General features: G+C 40.6%; 1 protein-coding gene across 1 annotated transcript; it reads left to right on the top strand.

Annotated features, from left to right (window-relative positions):
• Positions 1-69: 69 nt before the first annotated feature.
• LOC143111212 (uncharacterized) lies at positions 70-10,638 on the top strand. Its single transcript, XM_076273418.1, has 5 exons — positions 70-98; positions 217-316; positions 1,344-1,414; positions 8,120-8,303; positions 9,602-10,638. Exon 5 carries the CDS (start codon positions 9,634-9,636, stop codon positions 10,366-10,368), a length of 735 nt encoding a protein of 244 aa, XP_076129533.1. The 5' UTR covers positions 70-98; positions 217-316; positions 1,344-1,414; positions 8,120-8,303; positions 9,602-9,633; the 3' UTR covers positions 10,369-10,638.
• The last annotated feature ends 9,640 nt before the right edge of the window (positions 10,639-20,278 follow it).

Here is a 20,278-nt window from a genome sequence, read left to right as displayed (position 1 = left end):
TGTACTGTATTATGCTGGAGGATTAAATGTGAATGTACGTTTCCTTTTTTTCTGCTTTTGCAGTAGAGATAACTGACCCCAGATCAGAGCTGTTCCAGGTACGGTGTTTGTTACATATACACATCATGTCAAACACATGGATATGTGTCAGCTTGCTTGGCACACACACAATCACACGCGCGCACACACACTCTGATGGTTTTGTTTACTTCTCAGACTCAGCAGGTGCCGTGTGGTGGTCTGGTCCTTGCAGTTAAAGAAGAAGATGGTGAAAGTGGATGTGGGGAGCGGAGAGGCTCTGGCAAGGAGTGCATAGGTCAGTGTGTCACTGTATGTCACATCCGGCCCGTAGGTGAGAATATATTTTTTATTTGATTTTCATTTAATTTTCGGTGGAATCCGTCTGTTGCTGCTGCTCGCCTCAGCTGCAGCAGCGCTGGTAGTGCTGACGGTAGATTAGTCGCTATCGAAATGTTAACAAACTCAGTACAGAGTATTATGATAGTGTTCATGCTTTTCAAAGTAGGCTAAACTGGCGTTATGGAAGACGCAGCTCTCCAAGCGCAATGCAGCCCACTTCCCCCGTCTAAAATCTCAGCCTGTTAATCGAGTATGGACAAGAAGGCAAACTTGCTTTCCGGATCCAGGCATGAGTTTGACAATCGATTCACGGTTTTTGCTGAACTGGAAGAGGACGTTGCACTTTTTTGCTTTCCATTCACGATTGACGCTTCCGAGGTCCCAGAGGCGATCCAAATGGAACTGATAAAACTGCAGTGTTGTGCACCGTCGAAGGATTAGCCTACCATGTATCTGTTGCAATCGAATCATTTGATCAATACTTGCCACCACAGTACCCAATGCTCACGGCCTTTGCAGGTAAAATATGTGTGTAGATGTAAGTTTGGGACAACATATTTATGTGAGCAGGCTTTTTCCATGATGAATATTAATAAATTGAAAGTGCGAAATCGCCTGACGCACGGACATCTGAATGATGTTATGTAAATAGCCAGAGGCTCTGGCAAGGAGTGCATAGGTGAAAAGAGCAACACACATACACCACACAAACGCATACACACACACACAAACACACACACACCCACATATGACTAATATGACGTCAGAGTTAAAATGTATCATCATATTCATTTATGTAGATAGACTGGACCTGTCCCACATTTTCTGGCCAGCACGTGTCTTTATTGCAGTGGTTTCAAAAACTTCTTTTTTTTTTTGCTGTGAGTTATTTTTCAAATAAAAAAACGCCCTGGCCAACTATTCTTGTCAAAAAAGAAGCGTAGTCTGTTCACACTAAGTGTCTTCTTTGTTTGTGTCTGCAGTAGAAGAATCCGTCCTCAGAGCAGAATACCCTGTCTCTTCAGTTGAAGACATCAAAACTGAGCAGGTCCAGGTACAGTGGTGAAAGTCTATGATGTTTGTAATGTCTAGTATAGTTATCCACTGTTAAAATCACATCTTTATTTAATTAGCCAAACTAATACTAATATTACAGTAAAATCAAATGAGTAAAAGGTACAATACACAGATTTAGGTATTTTTGGCAAGTGTAGAGCTCCCTCTAGAGTCGCGATGTATTGATATGTTACTCTGCTATTGTAAATAGCAAACCTATCACGACTTATCATCTATACACAATGCAAATGCTTTTGTTGTGAAGGATTAGCAACAGGCAAACACTATCTCCAAAGAGCTGGATGTACTGACAAGGTAATGTTTCACGATTCTCACGAGATTTGTTGGGCACCGCTCTTGGTTGTTGCATGGCTGGTTTTCTCGGTAGGGACTCGCTACGTCTATGCTGTATAGCTATGCTAGGTGAACAATTTCCCTATTACAAGTTAGTAAACCATCAAATTGGCTTTGTAAAGATGAAAATCTTGCATAATGTACCTTTAAGGCAAGAACTACATCAAGCTAAAACTTTGAAGAAGAAGGCATTCTGATGCATGAACTTGTAAGTGACCTTGGCTGAATATGCCTGGGAAGAAAATGTATTCTGAGAAAAAAGAAAATCTTATAAAGAAATAAATATTTTTTAACGAAAACACAATTATTGGCACCCCTAGAAAATCATACATACAAAACCTAACAGAAGCATTTCCCTATCTAATTTTAACTTTGTTAAGTTAATCAGAGTGTCTGTGAACTTTCAGAGGTAGTTCATTACTTTGTTTTTCACTAAGGTATGAAAATAAAGTCACACAGATGCTAAATTGTCTTGTCATTTTTCAACATCAGAAAGACAAGAGAATACACTAAATTTAAATAAAAAGAAATTGTGTTGACATTTGTAAGTCAGTGAATGTCTATAAAAACTAGGTACTTTGTTGAAAATGCCTATATTTACTAGCCTGACGTAGTCATACTCAATTCTAGTCAGAATATGAGTCTGATACTGCTCCATTGGGACATAATTATGGGGCGTGTTTTAACCGATACAGGGGGGGAATGCCTCTGCACTCAATTGGATAGACCTAACCAATCAGAGCAATGAAATAGCTTACCGTGAGGCAGGGCTCCAGAGTGCGACCAATTTCGACCTAATTTTTCAAAAGTGCGACTAAAAAAAATCGGAGGTCGCACCGGTGCGACCAGCTATTCGAGAGAGGAAAAAGTGTCCGCATTGAAACTCTACCTTTGGTTCAATAACAGACACATATTTGGCCAATATCGTGGTTTAAAGGAACACGCCACCCAAAATCAGTAGTGATATATGTTCTTACCGTAACTTTCACGAGTTGAGTCGTACCTCTCCCGCGTCGGTAGGTGCACTCAAACGCTCTGTCGCGCGGCGCAAATGTGTTAGCATGTTGCTATGCTAGCGGGCTCTGCCGTGGCCGTAGAGAGAGGCACATAGCAGTATTCAAACACCTCCACGTTTTACCTACTTAAATACAGTTGCACGAGTAGTTGATGAAAAATGTTAGGGCACACAACATGGAACATGACGATTTTCCAAGCGAATAAACATGAGAACTACAATGTGTGGCGCAATAGCACTTGGGAGTACTTCGACCTAGTGTGGTAATATTATTAACACCTAGTTGTAGATCCTATCCACCACAGAGTTTAGAATCCATGCTGGATCGACCCTCAGCCTCTCCCTCCCCTCTGAGCGAGAGAGGCACACACACTAGAGATGCGCTGATGGGCTATTATTTCAACCATAACTGCATAGCAAAACTTATCATCCATCAGCCATCCATCAGCACCAAAGTTTGTTGACCAATTTTTTTAAAACGGCACCGAACAGAGCGTTTGAGTGCACCTACCGACGCGGGAGAGGTACGACTCAACTCGTGAAAGTTACGGTAAGAACATATATCACTACTGATTTTGGGTGGCGTGTTCCTTTAAACAAATCACAGATAGTGAAGGGCGGGACCCAGTGCCTGTGTGTAAATTTGAAAATGCAAACCGATAAGACTAGCCCGAGATGATGATCAAGTTTATCGTTGCCTACGATAGGCCTAGTGAAACTTCCCTTCACCAAGTTCAGTCTGAAATAATTATTCACCAGAAAAACCCGACGTACAGGAATGCCACTTGCACCAAATTTATAGGAGTCATTGCAGATGAAAAGACGTCTTAAAATTGCGAACAATGCATACAAGGCCTTCCCGAACGACAGAGATACAGATATCGCCGAAAAGGAGTGCGTCATTGACCGCAGTTACATGCAGGGAGTAACCCGGTTTTCAACAGCAATATTCATTTTGCGCGCGAGTTGTGTAAACTCATTCTGATGGCATCAATCAATTTAATCCAGTATTTGGCGCAAACCGAATATCGCTGCTACATTTAAAGCCCGAATATTCTCAGCATGTATAACTGTGGTCATTTTGTACGGTGAATTGAATGGACACATTTAGATTGAGCATGGTAAGTCATTGCAATAGCCTATAATAATAGGCCTATCATTTCGTTACTGCATTAACCATAGTGATGTTCTTATTGAAAACTTAAAAATACTAAAATTAAAAAGTAAATTGCATTGTGGGGCTGTCAAATGATTATTGCAATCATCATTGCAAAATCACATAAAAATCCCCCAGGCTACTTGGAACATCTCTTTAAATTGTGCTCAAATACATTTCTATGGAAGATGCTAGCATGGCGAGCTGGTTTAGCCAAGGCCTAAAGATCATGAAGGATAGTATGTAAGACATTGAGCCATGAGATGTGCAGTTTGAAGCCCTTAAAAGGCGTGCACTGTTAACTTACTCACTGTTTTTATTTAATTCATCTTGAGATGTTTTAAGTTTAAATTTCAGCTCAGTGAAGCACTTAAAGCACCAACACTTCATTAAGTTACTTTTCTTGTAGAAGTTTAAATCATAAGTCATAGGACAACCTATATAGGACAGTAACTAAGGAAGAAAAGTGAACCTGCTGCGGTGTTAAATGCGCTGTGGTTGAAAATTGGGTGCACCTAACTTTTGTGCTGGTGCACCTAAGAAAAAAAGTTAGGCGCACCAGTGCAACCAGTGCAAAAAGTTAGTCTGGAGCCCTGCCGTGAGGTGTAGGAAGAAAACGAACCATCCTTCTCCACAAATGCCTTAACTTTGTTTTCTGGTCTTTTGTAAAAGTTAGTGGCGTCTATAACTCATAGCCTACAACACTCATTAGCGAAATATAAGAGATACGTAAGACTAGTAGGGTAGGCTATTAGGAAAAAACTGATAGCCTATAGCCCCTCTGTTTTTAAAAATAATTCTGTTGAACACTGATATGCTACAAACATGTTAAACAGCTGGGAAAGGCTGTCGCAAATCCCTCAAACAGGTGGTCAATCAGAGATTTCAAATGAACGAGGGAACATGCCACAATGCAACAGCACTGTTTTCCCTTGATGAAAGTGAAACCACGAGTTTTCCCACATCTCAACTTTGGCCAAAGTTTTCAAAAATCATCGTTTTCAGTGATAAAACCTCATTAAATAATATGCATTTTCCATATGGGGTCTTAAAAGCCATGTATCCTTCTAGCCACAGTGTTTTTGTTTCAAACATAAGCTTAATCTAAGTTTATGTTTGAACGACGACGTGATAGACTAGGCGCTGTTGCTCACCTGTCCATCATCGTAAAGCCCGATTTGATTGGTCCACCTGATTTAGGGCGAGCATACTTGCTCCACAATGCAGCAATGCCAGACCGAACTTCCCGACCTCAAATGTTGTGGGCGGGATTAAGTTGAGATGTGGGAAAACTCGTGGTTTCACTTTCATCAAGGGAAAACAGCGCTGTTGCATTGTGACATGTTCTCTCATTCACATCTCAACTAAGCACCCAGGCTATATATTTACAGTTTAAACAATGATTAAAAGGTTCTAATCAACTGGAAATGTGACAAACATGCTTGGACAAAGACCCATGGTTATCTCTCCCCCATTTACAGTATGGAGGATGATAAGATAGGCAAAAAATTCCATAAGGACCACTATTGGAGAGTTACAATCTTCAAAAGTGACCTCACTGCTAGCTTATTTAGAGTGCATGCTAGGTAAACGCCTGTCCAGTCCTTTAATTACCAATGTAAATGGCAGGAGTCACCGAATGGTACAGTGACTTTGTCTGGAAGTGCGCTCTTTGGCTAGGAACACTTTAGGTGTGTTTGGCATACATAGAAGAATGACTTTACTGAAAAGAACCCCATGCTTAATGAGAATTATGGTGGACAGGCTGTGCTATTGTGGGGCTGTTATTATTCTCAAAGGCCTTGGGAATCTAATTAAAGTGCCTGGTATCACAAACAACATGAAAAACCTGAAAATGTTTTAAACAAAATCTGTCAGTCTCTGCCAAGATACTAAACGTTGGTCATGATTGGATCATATATCAGGTCAATGAACCACAAAAAACGTCCAGATCAAAACAAATATGGTTTACTGAACGCAAAATCAAGCTTCGGCCAAGCTTCGGCCATTGCCATCTCAGCCTGGAAATTTTGTAAAGACCAACAGTCTTAAATCTCTTGCTTTGTATTCTCCAACTCTATGTGGTGTCATAGGTGAATTTTACAAGCTGTTTTATTGGAAAAGGGAGGCTTAAGAAGTAGAGATGCACCGATAGATCGGCTGGTGACCGGAATCGGCCGATTTTCACGTGATCGGCCATGACCGGCGACCTGCCGGTCAGTCTGAGACATGCCGATTTTATGCCGGTCAAATGCACTCGTGCGCCGCAATTGTAACAACACCCAGAGTTTGCTAAGTTTGAAGAAGCTAGCAACCAACACTCAGGGCTGGATGTAGGGCTACAAAGAAAGCGCTAATAGGCTACTGAGTTTTTCTATGCAGCAAACGCTGTGCTTTGCCATTGGCCTACTGCGTGGAATTTACTAAGCTGTCACTTCATTAGGCTACGTAAACATCGCTCATCACCGCCCGTCACTGCCGCTAATTGCGTGCCCACAGCTGAACGGAGATAACCGATTGCGACATTAAAAATAATCAAAGTTTAGCGATCATAGGCTACATAATAAGATGTCAACAAGCAGGGACATACAGTAGCCCTAGTAGTTCTACTCCACTTAAAAAAAAAAATACTCAAAGTATTTACTGCACGTAGACTAGGGCTATGCCTTAAAATACCCTAGTCTAGCAGATTGAGAAGTGGATGTCGTGAAGTGAACAAACGATAGCCTATTAGAAAGGCAAAAAAAAGTTGCTTTTGACAGTAGCCTACAATGAAGAAAATTGATGCTCTGAATACTGAATCAACCGTCTCTGAAAGTTTATTTAGCCTAATTGATGCATTTAACCGGAATTTGGATTTAATTTTTTCACCGCAAAACAGACGTGCACTGTTTTCATATATGGTGGAGCACCTAATCGCTATTAGCACTTCTCCCCTGTTGATTGCGTGATAGCCTAGGCTACTACCATTTTTCCCTCGCCCTCCCATAAATTCATCAATGCATTTGAAAATATGACATGGTAGCATGTTCAAATGTAGGCCTATCATGAAAATTGTTCTTATATCTTTAGTTGGATATTGGATGTGAGAAGAATAAAATGGGTGTTCCATAACTTAACTTAATCCATAATTTGATACTGCAGCTGAAGTTAGACTTGAAGAAGAATCTGTCTGCTCACCGGTTCCATTTTTTAACAGCCATTTCATTATTGATAAGTTGATTACATGTCTATATTAACATGCTCTACCAAAGAAAAGATAGAAAATAACTATTTGTGTGTGTGCTGTAAAATGGTTAGAAGAAATGAAATCGGAATCGGCTAAAATCGGTATCGGCAGGTCAAACTCTATGAAAAATCGGATATCGGTATCGGCCCAGAAAATTGCAATCGGTGCATCTCTATTAAGAAGGTATTATAAGCAGGTGTGCCAATAATTGTGAGCAACATGTTTTTGTTAAAAAATTGGAGGAGTTGTATAGTGTTGGGCACGACAGGAGTTAGTTCTCCACAATCGGCAATGTGACAGATAGTGTAAGTATAAGTATAAGTATATATACTTTTTTGATCCCGTGAGGGAAATTTGGTCTCTGCATTTAACCCAATGGTGAATTAGTGAAACACAAACAGCACACAGTGAACACACAGTGAGGTGAAGCACACACTAATCCCGGCGCAGTGAGCTGCCTGCTACAATGGCGGCGCTCGGGGAGCAGTGAGGGGTTAGGTGCCTTGCTCAAGGGCACTTCAGCCGCGGCCCACTGGTCGGGGCTCGAACCGGCAACCCTCCGGTTACAAGTCCAGAGTGCTAACCAGTAGAGATACAAGCTGGGCTACATTTGAGGTATTTACAGTACCCTCCAGAATTATTGGCACCTTTGGTAATGTTGACTAAAAACAGGCTTCCCTTCAAGGTTGGATTTTTCCTATTTGTTTTTATTGTGAGATTACAATAAATCACCAACAGATTATTTTTTATACCAGATTTTAGTCAACTTTAGCATGGGGTGCCAATAATATTGGAGGGTACTGTATGTAAGATGAATACAGTACATGTCTGAAGTATTTATTTAGGATGAGTTAGGGGCCAGTTATCAGACAACCTAATGCTAACAGTAAGGTGCTGCATTTAACCAACTGGCTCAAGTTACCTCTTTTTCTCCTTCTGTGTGTGTTAGGAAGAGGAGGATGAATCCCACTTGGCTCCAGTGTTCAGCTCTGAAGCTGGCTCATCCACCCTCTCCCTTGCAGACCCCCTGCATCTGGTCCAATTAAGCAGGGTGTCCGTGAAGTTGGTGGACTGCTGCAGGACAGGACAGCATGGGACAGAGAAGAACAGAGAAGGAGAACAGCAGAAGAGTCGTAAGATAATTCAAAAAAGAAAGATTTCACTTCATTGTTAGTCTGTATCAAAAGTGGTGGTTCACTTTGTGTGAATTATGCTATTTTCTGAAAATAGAATAAGCCTACAATCAAGTAATTTTACACCACAACCTACCACTCATACAAATGTAGTTCAAAACGAAGGCTAAGTTTCTGCCAGTGACTGCCATAGAAGGCCATTTCCCTTGTCAGGCCAGCTATCGCTAGGAAAGGTGGCTGACAATTTGAGTGTGAAGCTAATTATTACTTAGCTGCTAACACTACCGCCACCACTGCACACAACTGCGAACCTAGAAACATACCTGACGTCCTACTAAATCCTCGGTTATCGCTTAATCAAGTTATGAACTTACTCGACGTAATACCAATCTTATCAAACTAGCTAGAGTTAAACTTAACGTCCTCTCTATACGTAGCAGCTATGAGTTTGTTGCTAATCGATGACAGGTAAAGCCAGCTTGGTTGCTTACTTGATTAACTAGCCAAGTCGTTAAAAACAGACTTCACACAATCCATTCGAATAAAAAACACAAATTAATTGTAACTTACTTTGGGTGTGGTAGGAAAATGTCCGTTTCGTCATAGTTTGTTGGATGAAGCAGACGCCAAGAATGTAAACTTTCTTGAAAAGAATTGAGATATGCTTGAAAGCAGTGTGGTCGAAAGCGATTAGTCATAGGATGTGTAGTTTAGGGAGCGCCAGATTGTATGCTTAGAAGCTGACGTTGCAGGTGGACCCACACCTGATTACTTTACGACCCTTCCAAATGAGCCCCCTTTGTGATGTCATAGAGAGAAAACATTTTAATCCCCTATTTCTCAAAAAGTATAAACTTTTCAAAAAATCTAAAAAGATTACTCTTGGCCAATTCCAGACCTACACAACGGTTATTTCAACAAGTCTGTACGTTAAGCGATTATAGCCGCATTCATTTTTGAAAAGGTAAAAAGAAAAGGTAAAAAGAAGAAGCCAGGAGATATCAAGATAGTGGATTCCATCCACTATAATTAGTGGGTCACACAGTCACATTTAAGGACTTAATTTATTTGTAAACATAGGTAAGTACAGACATGTACACACATTTGGTTCCATTTCCATTCCATTTATGAATTATTTATTCCATTTTCCAGTCCATTTATGACCGACGTTTATTAAAACATGACTAGTACATCTTCAGATATATATCCGGACATCGGACCAGCATGAGAAAAGGAAACCATGAAAACCCTGGTATGGATCTATTTCATGGCCTATTTCATGTGTTGTGTTTTCCCAGTGAAACGGACAGGATTATGCACTTCATCCTCCATGGCCCCTTCAGAGAGTCCCACGTCCAGCTGGACCCTGCAAAAAGAGCCGAAGGAGTCTGGAAGATTGTCCCGTCCTCTGCGTAAACACAGCTCCCAGCTCAAGTTGTGTAATTACACTCACACAAGAGAGAAGCTACACTGCTGTAAACTGTGCGGCAAAAGTTTCAGTCAAGTAGGACATCTCAAAGTTCACCAGCGAGTACACACCGGAGAGAGGCCGTATAAATGCACTCAGTGTGGCAACAGTTTCAGTGTAGTAGGAAATCTCAAAGTTCACCAACGAATGCATACTGGAGAGAGGCCGTATAAATGCACTCAGTGTGGCAACAGTTTCAGTGTAGTAGGAAATCTCAAAGTTCACCAACGAATGCATACTGGAGAGAGGCCGTATAAATGCACTCAGTGTGGCAAGAGTTTTTTTCAAAAGGGACATCTCAAAGATCACCAACGAATGCATACTGGAGGGATGCCGTACAAATGCAGTCGGTGTGGCAAGAGTTTCAGTGGAGTAGGAAATCTCAGAGTTCACCAACGAATACATACTGGAGAGAGGCCGTATAAATGCAGTCAGTGTGGCAAGAGTTTCAGTCAAGCGGGAGCTCTCAAAGTTCACCAACGAATACATACTGGAGAGAGGCCGTATAAATGCAGTCAGTGTGGCAAGAGTTTCAGTCAAGCGGGAGCTCTCAAAGTTCACCAACGAATGCATAGTGGAGAGAGGCCGTATAAATGAACTAAGTGTGGCAATCTCAAAAGACACCAGCACATTCACACAAGAGAGAGGCCGCACCAATGCACTCAGTGTGGCAAACGTTTCAGTCAAATAAAATAATTCAAAAGACATCAGTGCATTCACACAGGAGAGAGGCCGCACCAGAGTTGCAGTGAAAAGAGAATGTAAAAGCTTGTTCACATTTTAAAAGCAGGTGTGTTTACCTGGGCACATCTAATCCAATTACAATTGGATTCATGACTCAGTTGGAATAAAATTACTGTTCTGAAACGGATAGTTCTGGTTCTTGATTATGATCAGTGTTGGGAAAGATACTTTCAAAACGTATTCCGTTACAGAATACATGCCCAAAAATGTCATTTGTAGCGTATTCTGTTACGTTACTCAATCTGAGTAACGTATTATGAATACTTGGATTACTTCCGCATTGAATTGCATTTTATAAGTGTAGGAATGCGGCCATCATTTCCTGCTTACGAAACAGGCCTATTCTGGTGTGTTCTTGTTCCAAATGGCTGAATGTGTTAGGCCCACAGGTATATTCACAAAACCTTGAATATATCACCATGGGACTTCATTACTTACATAATTTCCCCTGATAACCTTAAGTTTTAATAAATAGATAAGCTTGTTTTGTGCGTTCAGGAGAAATGTAGTTTACAGATGCAAACAGGGTAGTCCAAAAAAAAGATGATCAAACCAAAATCTCAAAATTGACAAGTAGCTTATTCTGGGGGAAAGGTTTTGGCTCCTTATCTCATAACTTGGTCTATTAATTCTACTAGTTTGTTCTTTGTCAATAGATCTTCATCAATACATGATATAAGCAGCCTTATATGTGAAAGGGGAATTGTATAATACTATTAATTAAGAAGACCTGGGGCCTCATGTACAAAGTACAAAAATGTTGCGTACGCCATCTTTAACGCTCACGGTCGGCTTTATCAAGAGTAAATGAGCGTGAGCAAGTGCGTTCCTCCTGGGTTTCTCCATGGCAACTACATCTGTGGCGTACGCACATTTCCAATGTGTATCGTCAGTTGGCGACACTTGGAGGCAATGCAGTGCAACAACATTATTTGTACAGCATATTGTAAAATGTGGGCTATTAAAAATGACAAAATTTCGAAGTAGGCCTATGTTTCTAGACAAATGGGCATGCAACATGCGCAAATACTACTAAGCTATGCAGCATAGGGTTGCCACCTGTCCAGGATTTTCCTGATTGTCCAGGATTTTCATGGTCTGTCCAGGAAAATAAAAATAAAAATCCTGGACACTGAATGTCCCGGATTTTTGTACATGATGCGCAAAATGTGTATTTCAGTTTAATTGAAGCGTGCCTACGTCCATAAACGTATGCACAGCCTTATTGGCTCTACAAAAATGACGTAGCATAACATGGGTGGTGGTGGTGGGGGCACGCACCGTGGAGGTTCATTAGAAATGGTAAGGTGGAGACGGAGAGTGTGTGGGACAAGGAGAGACGGAGAAAGGAAAGTTTATTCCACATAAGCAAAAAAGCAGAACCTAATTATGTATTCCCCCTTTTTTCTCAATACTGCCCCCAGGTGTCCACAACTAAAAACTGTTGAAAATATAACAAAATAATAAAGGTCTGCTATTAAATAAAGCAATTAACTAAACAAATAACTAGAAATTGTCATTCTTACTCATTTTAGCTATACAATTGTCGCTTAGAGTGACGGTTTTTATCTTGGGTTAGATGTGCGAAAGGCACCGTTGCTTACAAACAAAAAGGTTGATTGGATGGTCAAAATGTCCAGGATTTTTGTCAGACACAGGTGGCAACCCTAATGCAGCAGCCTACATCTATGATGACAGTAGTCTTATCAGAGTATATCAAGAATTAAAAGGGAATGTGAAACCTATTTAGAGACAGCACCTATATTTAATTCCACGATTGTTAATGACTGGCTTATCAACATTTCAGATTATGAACCTGTTTATTACAAATTACAAACCTGTGATGAATGAGGTCAGTTTCTCGCATTTGCGCATGCCTTGAACATTTGCCGGGCGTTTTCACTTCACATCTCATATTGAAAGTAATTGTAGGTGAATAATTACTTAAAATTAATCTTAGACTGGCGAACTTCAGGAAAAACTCAGGAATCAAGTTTATTCTATTACAGGCAAAGAGGGTACAAAAAAAAGGTCTATGTAGGCCTAGCCCAGGCCTAAAAGGCCTAGGTTGGCCTAGAGCCAACTACTCTCTTCCGCTCTACATCCTTAGTCTGACAATCCAAAAATCCTAATCTCATTTCAGTTTAGTTACTTTTAAATGTTTTAAACAAAGAACAAAATGGCGCCAAGAACAAGCCCACCTGATTGGTTCTACAGTTGGTATCTACTCACACCCACTTCACACCTATGAATTCTTGTCAGAATAGCATGAGGAGAGATATCATATATATCAGAAATATCACTTATAGAATGTTCCAAATATTCTCACAATCAAATCATTACAATCCTGGTACTGAGACTATCAGAATGATACCAGACATGAATACATTTACATTTCATGATACATGGATACATTATATCAAGGTAGCATCCTTTGTCTTGTGTAAGTGATAGGCCTTGAACCAGCACATTAGCATTCCATTGGGGAAGGGGATAGTGTCTTTGTTTAAAACCAAGATGGGTTACATGGCTAACTAAAAGTAGTCTTGAAGTTAAATTATTATCCATTTTAACCATACATTTTATTGCTATCAATATCCAGTGTTTGGAATAACGCCGTTTAAAAGAACAGCGTTAGGTAACAACGTTATTTTTTCACTAACGGGGTAATCTAACTAATTACTTTCCCCGTCGTTACAACGCCGTTAACGTTACTGGACGTTAAATGCGGTGCATTACTATGCATTGATTGAATAAACTGTGTAATCCGAACGCACACTCACAGCTAGTGAGGAGGTGGGTTAATAACGACGTAAGCGATTATGATTGGCTAAGGCAGAGTCATGTTCCATGATAGCCAATCAGAGCCAGTGTTTTTACACACTTGCCAGCACATGTGCCACACACACACACGCAACAGCTAAATTAAATTCGACGAAACAGCAGAGGTCAGGAGCAATCCGAAAAGTTGGCATTTTCAAGGTGGAGATATAAGCACTACTTCAAATTCATCAAGGCAAGAACGTGCATGTAATGTGTACATTATGTCCAGCAGCGAAGACTTTGTCGACATCCGTTGTAAGCAACTCTAATTTAACCCTTAGAACCCGATTGACGCAAAGTGCGTCAAAAAACACACCCTTTCTTCTCTGTTACATTGCTCCGCGACTGTTCATCGCAACAAGATGTAACCTTTATTGCATGACAGAGAAGAAGTGGGGCTTTCCAAAGAGACTACAATCAAGTATGAAAATTTAAAAAAATCATGAAATTAAATCAAATTGCATCATATTTACAGTCTATACTTCTCTGCGTTCACCTGCGCACCCATTACTCTCGTTTGAATTACTCGCGAACCCGTGATCGCATAGATATGGGAAGCATATCAGATAAAAGAGGAAACGGCTATCCATTGGTACCATGGATATTGATCTTTCTGGCTTATAAAAACAGACGAAGTGACTGCAAAATATTAACGTCATGTACACAAACCAACGCTGCACACCCATTACTCTCGTTTGAATTACTCGCGGACCCGTATGTCAGATGAAAGAGGAGACACAGAGCTATCATTTGATGCCAAATACATCCTTCTGGGTTATAAAACAGACGAAGTGACAGCAAAATAATAACTTCATATAGCTGGACTTACCCCACGTTTTTGTCTGTTTTTGTGGCAAAGCATGTTTATAATCTAACGCTATCGTGTGTTTCTCTATGGCAAAACATGTTCATAATTCAGTTTTGAGATCCTAGCAAATTCCTGCATGGCATCCAATTCAAGGCTCACATTGCATCCCAATTTGTTCAACAAAGAAACACCTTTTTTGCCTTTACTTTGTTCATGGCAATGCAGTAAAACGTTGAGAATCATCATGAGTGCATACACCATAGTCACACATGCTAACAGGCCAACTTGGGTCAAGTCAGGTCAGATCAGTTCGTGTCACAGATATGGAGCGCAGAATGGTCATTTTTCATCGCTAAATAAAAAATGGCATTTATTTCCGTAAATCACACACCACATATTTCTGTAAATTGCTCAGCCCCAGAGTATCCCTCCAACATTGCAATTACATTGCCTGTTTCAGGACAGTCTGCCCTACACACACATGAAATGCAAATACAGGTCAAAATATTAAAATAATTTATAATATGATTTTTATATTTTAATTCTTTAAAAATCAAAATAAAATCAATGCTAGTACTAATACATGAAATGATGGCAGATCTGGATAGCCTAGCTGAAAAAAATATATATAATATGTGTGTGTGTGGCACTTACATTGACCAGAATACATCCTTATGAATAAAGGTAGTGAAAATGCCCTAAAACAGCTTAGGGTTCTAAGGGTTAATGAAGCATCTCACACACGCATCTAAAGCTAGTGGCCAAAAACCTATACCTCCACCACAGATGATAGCTCGCCATCCACTAGTAAAGAAAGACTCGGAGCAAAGTCTTCCAAGTAGCAAAAGCTAGATCTTTCTGCCTCACAACAAAAACCTATGACACAGGCTGAAGTCAACCGTAGGTCTGTCGATGTGCAATATCTTGAATTTCCCCTTGGGGATCAATAAAGTATCTATCTATCTATTTATCTATCTATCTCTATCTAATAAATATCAAAAGTTATGTAGCCTACAAACACCTGTCTGTTCTACTCATTTCAACTGGCTGCTCAAAAAAATCCAAATTCTTTGACATATAGCAACTTTTTTTTGTAACAGTAACGCAAATAGTTACTTTACCTAGTAATAAGTTACTCTTAGCATAGAGTAATTCAGTTACTAACTCAGTTACTTTTTGGAACAAGTAGTGAGTGAACTATAACTAATTACTTTTTTAAAGTAACGTTCCCAACACTGCTCATATCATATAAAGTGAATAGCTAAAGCCTGACTAATAAGCGCAAATTGAAGCTATTTCCCTTAGTGTGACTGACTGCTATAGGCTACTTTGACTTTCCTTGAGTAAGCATTCACATCATTGATGTTACACTTGTGTGCAAATTATAGGAATATGATCCAGAAATTGTAATGTTGTGGCAAGGTGGCCTGGATCAACTTTGTTTATTCTACTTTGAGTGCGCGATGAGTGGTCTCTTACTTGTTCACGATTGACTTAATGACTTTTTAATTAATGCAGTTGTTTTGTAATGGTCCAAATGCCCACCAAACCCCGTTATGCAAACCCTGTCACCTATATGCAGACTGACCAATGAATCTGCCACGGTCTCTGACCCTAGTAGCCCTGCCACACTCCTCTGCCACTACTGTTTTTTTTTTTTGTTATTAATTACAGACAATAAAGACGTACGTTTCTTGCCATTTCCATTACATTTTGGAGCAGGTTCGAGTACGGATGGGTCCACAAATTAGTTTTCATTCGTATTAATATTGTGGGATAGGCCATTGTCTCCGCGGAGGTCTGCAATCTCGAGCGTCCTTCTAGTTAGCATATTAAAATGAGTGTGATTGAGGGAGGAGAGAGGGTGGAGTATAATGCTTGTTCATGTGCGCTTAATTTCACGTTAATTGGGATGTACAAAGAAAGGTTGCGCGGTTTGCTTCTTATGTACAGTTTCATACATCTGGATTATTGTATGCGTGTGCAACTTTCCAGATTTTTGCGTACGCAATGTTTTAGTAGGAATTCCACGCAAGTCTTTGTATATGAGGCCCCTGAAGAAGCATGAAGGTTAAAACATCTGCATTTCAGAATTATTTGTCCCTTTAATACCCTGAAAATTCAGAGTTCTCGCGAGAGCACAATTTGAATTGTCTCTGCAAGACACTCTGGCAATGAGTAATGATGCACATTGGTTCCTCGCGATGCGAAAAGTAATCACGGCGGTGTATCTGATATAGGCGGGCCAGAGGCGAGCTAAACAGATGACGACAGCGCTGCAACGAATCAGTCAGTAAACATTGGTCGTAGTGTTACCCAATTGCGTCGAAGTCCGGAATCAGTCAGCAAACATTGGTTGTAGTAATTAACTGCGTGCAGTGAGATTTTCAAATGCGTGCTTGGTGCTGCCCCTCGAGTTGGGCCATTAAATTATTTGTGGCCAGACCCTCTGGCAATGAGTAATGATGCACATTGGTTCCTCGCGATGCGAAAAGTAATCACGGCGGTGTATCTGATGCATGCGGGCCAGAGGCGAGCTAAACAGATAATGACAACATTGAAGTCCGAAATCAGTGAATAAACATTGGTCATAGTGTTATCCAATTGCGTGCAGTGAGATTTTCAAATGCATGCTTGGTGCCGCTCCTCGAGTTGGGCCATTACATTAGTCATGGCCAGACCCTTAATCTTTCTAGATTTCCAGGGTCTGTAATCTCCAGGCTAAGAGTTTAACATGTGTGATAATTCAAAATCCCCATGTTATTTTCACATGGAAAAAAATGCAAGATACCTGATCTCATAATATACCGTATTTTCCAGACTATAAGTCGCTCCTGAGTATAAGTCGCATCAGTCAAAAAATGCGTCATGAACAGGAAAAAAACATATAGAAGTCGCACCGGACTATAAGTCACATTTATTTAGAAATGTATTTCACAAAATCCAAAACCAAAAACAGAGACTATGTAACTGGATTATTGAGGCCAAAAAGATGAAGACGAAGGAGTGAAGGCAGCCAAGTGGAGGGCAGGAAGGTAGGCTAATTGCAAAACAAAAGATTCACTGAAAGAAAATGCCATGTGGTACACCAAAATGTATCTAAAATGTGGATACAATGCAATCAAGCATTTTGGGCGATGTGGAGTCACAAGCTGGCAGCAGATTAAATGCTCATGAGAGAGAAAAAGATGCAGTTTTAGACGTGACCAAAGCAAGCCAGGTGATAGGCCTATAGGCCCGAAGGTAATTGTAAAGCAATTTACAAAAGCATTTTTGAATCTGATATGATACATGAAATTTTTGCTAAAAATGTGGAGAATGCAATGCAATCAAGCATTTTGGGCGATGTGTAGCTGGCAGCAGATTAAATGCTCACGATAGAGAAAAAGACTGTTTTAAAAGGACGTGCCCGAAACTGGCATGCCAGGCAATAGGCCTATATAGGCCCGAAGGTATTTGTAAAGCAATTTACAAAAGATCCACTGAAACAAAAATGCTGATGTGGTACATGAAGATTTTGCTAAAAATGTGGAGAATGCAATGCAATGCAATCAAGCATTTTGGACGATGTAGAGAGACAAGCCAGCAGCAGAACAAATGCTCGCTGGCCACCTCCGAGAAAGCAGAGAAAAAAAGATGCACATTTAAAACCAGGGCCTACATTTCAGCGCGGGATTGCGGGTAGGCTATTGCACATAAATTATTAATAAAATTAATAAGTATTGAGCATACTAATAAAAGTCCTGCAACTCTAGCCATCATAATGCGAGAAATTCCCACACATTTTACAGCGCTGTCTGACGTTAATCTAATAATGGAGCGGCCTGAATGCGGAACTAGACTGGACGGACCAACTCTGACTTCAATTGAACCCCATGCAGAGACACACACACGGGCGCGCGCAGGACCACTTTGGGGGTGCCTCTCTCTTTGCGCGCTCTCTCTCTCTCTCTCTCTCTCTCTCTCTCTCTCTCTCAGCAGGATTTGTCACCACTGAAGTCGCAGGGCGATATGTAGCAAAAAAAGGTGTTTGGAACATTTCATATAGATTTTTGCAAATTATGTTTTTTCACTTCTTCAGACCCTATAGTTTGCAAAACTACCTGTTTCCAATTTTTTCCCGGACTGCACAGGTCCAAAATCCAAGATGGCGGATATATCACCAAAAATTGCAAATAATCGCCTTTTTAAACATTTTAAATGGATATATGTTAGGTTTTATCATTATATACATACATTTTCTAATAAAATTGAATGACTTAGGTAATAAATATGACCATGGGTGACATGAGATGTCATGATTATCAACCAGTGATGGGTGTAACCACCATTATGCTATTTATTGGCATACCCGGAAAAACACATTGACTGATTTAAAAGTTTCCTTCACATAACCTAATAATCATTTGAATTAAAGTAATGTTCTGCACTCACCCCAATAGATTAGAGTAGATTAGATTCAACTTTATTGTCATAGCAGAGTACAAGTATGAAGACAACGAAATGTGGTTTGCGTCTAACCAGAAGTGCAAAAAAGGACAAAAGTGCAATGTGATATACAAAGTATAGACAGGTGGTGCATAGACAGGTCAAGAAATATAGTGCAGTGTAGACAGTAGTATACAGTTGATTTATATAAAGTAGAGAGGTTTAGAGTAATATAAATATGTGCAGTGTATTAGCAGTTACCTTATAAGAGCAGAATAAATATGGCTATGTAATGTGAACAATGTATGAACAACATGGGGGGGGGGGGGGTCTGCCTCCTTGTTGTCCATGTCAAGGTTGCCATGGTCGTGGACACCTCAACAGGCACAGGCAAGGAGGCATTGGACAGGGGTGGGTAGGGGGGGGGCTTAGTTGGTTGGTTGTCGGGAGTGAGGAATGCGTTGGGCAGTTTTCACCACCCTCTGCAGTGCTTTTCAGTTGTGGGCAGAGCAGTTGCCATACCAAACTGTGACACAGTTGGTAAGGATACGCTTGATGGTGCAGGGGTAGAAGTTCACCAGGATCTGAGGAGGCCGGTGGACCTTCTTTAGCCTCCTCAGATAGAAGAGATGCTGGTAAGCCTTCTTGATCAGGGTAGAGGTGTTGAGGGTCCAAGAGATGTGGACACCCAGAAATCTGAAGCTGGTGATACACTCCACTTCAGTCCTATTGATGAGAATGGGTGTGTGTGCTAGCTTTAGACTTCCTGAAATCCACAATGAGCTCTTTGGTCTTCAATAATTCTGTTAACAGGACTTGCAGGAAATTGTGGGAACATATGCATTTGTTGATTATATGCAAGCTCTAATGCTGCCCACTACAGCTAAGTCTGCCTTCATCCATGAATTGTGACTGGTTTCAGAAACAGCATCCTCTGAACAATCTACAGAGAGTAGCTCAGTGCAATTAACACACACATTGGATAGCATCTTAATAGATGGCATGGCTGTTGTGCAGGAGATGGTTGTCAGGAAAAGTGACATAAACTGTTGCCAAGATCTGGCAGAATGCTTCTTTGAAAATGTTGAAAGTAAGGCACGAGGCTACAATGATATATACTTATTATTTAACAACTATACCATCACAAACTCCATGAAAGACAGGTCGAGACAGGTCCATACAATGGGAAAAGCACATGATAAGGGATACAAAATACAAGACTACACCAATCAAAGACTTTAAAGCTTTCCTGGGATCGAAGGAAACCAAAGCCAACCTCATCCTCTACCTTGGTCATAAAGCTGTTGAACTATGTAAACTGCCAGTCACAGTTCACACACACAAAGGTGGCAGTAGCAGTCAGTCATTTTGGCAAAAACCCATATATCTACATGTCACACAGATGTCTTGGTGCTTGCCCTTCGCAGGGTACCAGACATCAACAAAGACAGTCTCATTATCATGGGCACTGGAGAACGTCGACAAAAGATACAGCCTAGAAATCTTGACGCACCCTAGCGGCAGCAAATGTAATTTGCAGTCAGGGTAGTCTAGCAACTCTCTGTTGGATTGTGAGGTGGAAAAACCAAACTTCGCTCAGGGCAATCACATCGTGTATAGAGACGGTGGACCTATCTGGTATCCTATTGTATCCTATCCTATCAGGAAATTGAAAGTCAACCGTTTGTCCCGCCATTTACCATT

This window comes from Alosa pseudoharengus, unplaced genomic scaffold (genome assembly GCF_046254945.1).
Source record: "Alosa pseudoharengus isolate Yale_2024_CS ecotype anadromous, Long Island Sound unplaced genomic scaffold, YU_APseudo_1.1 YU_APseudo_1.1_scf_70, whole genome shotgun sequence".
Lineage (NCBI taxonomy): Eukaryota > Metazoa > Chordata > Actinopteri > Clupeiformes > Clupeidae > Alosa > Alosa pseudoharengus.
The sequence above is the reverse complement of the archived record's forward strand: the minus strand, read 5'-3'. Positions and strand labels throughout refer to the sequence as shown.

Coding starts and splice junctions, on each gene's coding strand:
- LOC143111212 (XM_076273418.1), top strand. CDS start 9,634: ATGGCCCCTTCAGAGAGTCCCACGTCCAGCTGGACCCTGCAAAAAGAG.